Raw genomic sequence first — 4792 nt, forward strand, 5'->3', positions numbered from 1 at the left:
AGTAGAGATGAAAAAAAGAAACTTTTAAATTTTATTACTTATTATTGTTTTTATAAAACACATATATAACGAAAATGAAAATGATGAATTTTTTTATATATAATATTTTATCTAATGTCACTACTATGTTTATTAAATAGAAATTGATTAATTTGTAACAGTTTTAGTTGGTTTTGGTATATTAATTTATAAGTATTCGATGAAATAATATGTTTAAATTATTTTTTTAAACATGACATATATATAATTAAAACAAAACCATAAAAACCTCACAATTTACCTAACTATTATGAGATTAATACCATAATATTTTAATAATATTATGAAAATATTAATATATAAAAATAACATATTAATAAATATAATTGATTGTATAAAATATTTATCAACAAAATACTCATACATTGCATGAATGCAAAATCTAATTTGTCATAAAAACTTCCTTTAAACTGTGGGTATTTTTGTTGCCCAAAAGAAAAGCTATGGATACTTTTCTTTTTTAAGAAAAAAAAAGTTGATCGAATTTTTTCTTTAGACTTTTTTTTAAGCTATGGGTGATTGGAGATCAGCTTTCGAAATAGCCTTAAGCTACTTATCAAAAAAAAAAAAAAAAAAATAACCTTAAGCTTCTGAGTTTCTGTTTTAGTTTTTCGTCTTTGCTTAAATACATTTAAGACGTTGGTTCTGTTTTTTATTTTTTACTAAGAACCAAAATCATTAGAAAGTATTTTGTCAAAAAAACTTATTTTAAGAAGTGTGTTTTTTTAATAACTGCATATTGATCGAACGTTTTATTTTTTTCCACTAAAGACTTTTTTTAGGCCGTGGGTGGTTTACACATTCATTTTTGAAGCAACCTGTACCAATGGGTTCAAAAACTTTTTAAGCCGTGGGTTCTAGTTTTTTTTTTAGGAACTAAATCAATCCAAAGTCTTATAGTCTTATGTCTAAGAACATCATTTAAGTCATGGATTTTTTTTTACCGACTTAAATCGAAAGTCTTTTGTCTAAAAGCCTTTTTTTCTTTTTTCTTTTTGTCGACGCCTAAAAACCTCATTTAAGCCGTGGAATATGTTTCGACCAAAAAAAAAAAACCCGTGGAATATGTTTATTTTTCTAAGATTCTGATACTGATCAAAAGGTCTTTTATCTAAAGACTTCTTTCCTCAAAAAAACAAGTGACTGTAAAATTAATTCCAGAAGAAAGGGCAACTCCCTCTTTGTTTGGAATGCTCAGGTCTAAGGTAACAAACATTCCGCAATGGCAATCGCTGGTGTCCAAAACATTACTAAACGCTACTTCAAATAAACTTGGGAGGTGTGTCTGAAAAAACGATAGCTATCGACTCTCACGTACAAGTAAACTTCAAGAATCTTGATTAAAAAAATTGTCTCCATATTCTCATAGAATTAAACAGTAAAATTCCAAGGTATGCAAGTTAAGGTTCATTCTAGGAGGATAATGGTTCATTAAGCCACTGGATAAAGATAGATATACAGCAAACACAGTCGAAAGAAACTAGTTGTGGGTTGCCCTAGTGTAGATCTGCCGGCTTCAGTGAGCAGAGACCATCCTGATCGTTCCCTTAGCCATCAACTCTCTGATCGCCCTCCGAGCAAGAGATCCATTGATCTTTTTTTAAAAAAAAAACCCGTGTGTTACCAATAGAGTCTAGAGAAGTCGAGTGCATTAAAGAATCACACACTAAGAGACGTTTCCATTAAAAACAAAATCTTAAGGTTTCATGAAACAATCTCGCAACATGTACAGCCATAAATGGTGATTAGGAGACATTCGGCATTCACCTCATTCTAAAGCATCATAAACATTGCTCTTCTCACCGCACTCTCACTATAGATGGTTATCTCATACAGTTATGCAGTGATACAATTACTAGATAATCAATCATAGAGAAACATTCGAGTATCAACAAACTAATAAAAGAAAGGGGGATAAGGAACTAGCGAAATCTTAATTCATAGTCACAGAATAGAGCTTTAAATACTAAGGTAAACACTAATGATCAAGTCGTAACACTTTAATAACTAAAGCGTCACCAATGCGTTCTATCAGAGAGAAGTTTTGAGCTTTAACTAATCCAAGAGAGAGAGGAGAAGAAGAAAGTTTTACCTGTTTTATACCATCTACAGTTGTGCAGTGATACAGCTACTACTTTTTCTCATAGAGAAACATTCAAGTAAAATCATAATCCATAGTCACTGAATAAACCCTTAAATACTATAAGGCCAAAGCTAATGGTCAAACACTAACACTTAACTGATGTATCACCAACGCATTCTATCAGAGAAAAGGAGGAGACATTTTTTTACCGTTTTTATAACATATACAGTTGTGCAGTGATACAATTACTACATAACCATAAAGAAACATTTAAGTATCAACAAACTAAATGGAAATAAGACGATAAATAGCTAGCTTAATCTTAATCCATAGTCACTGAAGGCAAACACTAACGATCAAGTAATAATGCATTCTATCAGAGACAAGTTTCCAACTTTAACAAATCCAACAGAGAAGAGACGAAGAAAAATTTTACCCTCAAACGGTCGGAGAGAATAGAGGGGGTGGTTAATTTGAACTTGGGAGCCTCAGAGAGAAGCTTGTCGTAAGTAGCTTGGTCAAATAGAACCATGTTGTTCACTTTCTCCTTCTGCTTTCCTTTGCTCCACTTCTGTTAATTCCAAACAAATACCAATCGAATTTAGTGTAGAACAATACAGGGGAAAATGGGAACAGTGTCGATGCCCAGATGAGATTAATCCATTTTATGGATAAAAAATAGGTAATTGTCCGAAAATATTTGATTTTTAGAAATCTAACCTTTTTCTTTTGCTTGCCACCACCTGATTTGGCGGGTTTAGACGACGGAGGAGGAACTTTGTCCTTCTTAGGTGCCTGAAATCAAATAGAGAAGCCATTATTATATGATCAGAAAATAAACAGAGAGAAATATACGAGGAGAGTGAGAGAGAGCACACACCATTGGATCTAGAGAAGAGACAGGCGGCGTTACAATCAGGATGGAGAACCAGTTTTTTTTTTTTTTTTTTTGATAAACCCTATCAGCTGATCCGGTCGGCCCGGTAGGAACGCACCGAAGTACTCTAGTGTGGACAGTTTTTAAAAACCAATATATGGAGAACCAGTTTTTGAAAACCAATATATAGTTAGACAAACCAAAAATCTTGACCATATTCAAAAATTCATGGGTGTATAACTTGTATCGAAAGTCTTCATACTATCAGTTAGGCATATCCAATTTGGGACGAAAACCCGGTCCCAATGCATATCCATCCCAAATTTCTCGTCTTATCCTCAATCGCGTTCAAATAATTTCATATCTGAAACTATTTGCTTAATTCAAATGGGTACATAAAAAGTAAAGGAAATGAGCGAAACTGAAATAAGGTAACTGAATTATCCGTTTGAGAATTAAAATTTTTAAAAAGTAGTAATATACCTAAAATTATCCATAGGGTTCCAAATTTCCTGAAATACCCGTCCTAAAATTAACCCTTATCCAAATATTCGAGAGTTTGGAAAGTGATCTTAGCTACCACAATTTTCTAAACCCATCTTGTATTTAAATTTTCCATTTCGCTTTTAAACTTAAGGAAATTCTTTGGATAATGTTTTTCAATACCAGTTTAGGGATAAAAAGTAGTTTTAATATTTTTCATGAATAAATTGTTTTCTTAAGTTTTGCTCGCCTACCTTCCCATGTTTTGAAGTTTAATCACATTAATTTTATCGAGTAACAAATAAAAAAATAATTTTTTTAGCAAAGATATCATAATTATTAGAAGCCCCTCTGAATAATTATGTTGTTGTACATAATCCAAAACATTAAAAAGAGGATGAGAAGAAGGCCAACAATTAAAAATAGTGAAGGTGAAAGAGATATTCTTCAACAAAACAAAGAAGAATTGTAATAAAACTCTGTTTTATAAAAATATATTGTAGTAAACACATGACAACTTTGTTGCTTATAAGAAAATAATTCGGCATATCTCACTTGCTGAAGCAAGTTTGGATAAGATCATCAACATCCAGAAGTGTATTTTCATCTCTACCACATAGTCCCAACTTTCCGCAGCCAAAACTCTCTGAGAATGCGACATGTCAGCAAAATATTATTAAACATGACGAGAAGCCGACAGTTAAGCAAATCACTGCACAAATAAGTATATAGATAGGGGTGTTAAATAATTAAAAAAGATGACATGAACATTCAGCTGTTGAATTTATTCAACAATGTTGAATCAAATAAAAAAGTAATAAAACCTGAACAATTTAGTCCATAACTTTTATAACTCAAATATTTCGTTTTTATTATTATTATTTTTTTAAAATTTATACCAAAACCTATTATTATTTGTACTCTAAAAATAGAGAATTGTTTCATTTAATTTGGACACAGAAAAAATTATTTTTTTCCTATAATTTTCAACTATCATTCCATAAACTCTTATTTTTAAACACATTTTGGGTAACTAGGATCCCAATAACAACCCTTTCAATGCCCAAAATTTTAATAATCATCCTTTTCACTACCCAAATCCCAAAAATTACCAAATTCCTAATTAGTTTTCCAATCAACCACACCCCCCAAAATATAACAAGTTATGGATTTTTACCAAATTTCACAATGCCGTCAGATGTTCCAAATTATCCACCATTTTCACTATCCGTATTATGGCTCGATGATGCCATATTCATCTCAAGGAAAGAAATTTCTAGAATTTTCAACACAAATGGCTTTTGGTTATA

General features: G+C 31.3%; 1 protein-coding gene across 1 annotated transcript; it reads right to left on the reverse strand.

Annotated features, from left to right (window-relative positions):
* Positions 1-1357: 1357 nt before the first annotated feature.
* Positions 1358-3088, reverse strand: LOC18022491 (40S ribosomal protein S25-3). The gene is made up of 4 exons (XM_006405204.2): positions 3003-3088; positions 2843-2917; positions 2559-2693; positions 1358-1633 (listed from the first exon to the last, which is right to left on the reverse strand). The coding sequence occupies exons 1-4, from the start codon at positions 3003-3005 to the stop codon at positions 1556-1558; spliced, it is 291 nt and encodes a 96-aa protein (XP_006405267.1). The 5' UTR covers positions 3006-3088; the 3' UTR covers positions 1358-1555.
* Positions 3089-4792: the final 1704 nt, after the last annotated feature.

This window comes from Eutrema salsugineum, unplaced genomic scaffold (assembly GCF_000478725.1).
Source record: "Eutrema salsugineum unplaced genomic scaffold, Eutsalg1_0 scaffold_14, whole genome shotgun sequence".
Taxonomy (NCBI): domain Eukaryota; kingdom Viridiplantae; phylum Streptophyta; class Magnoliopsida; order Brassicales; family Brassicaceae; genus Eutrema; species Eutrema salsugineum.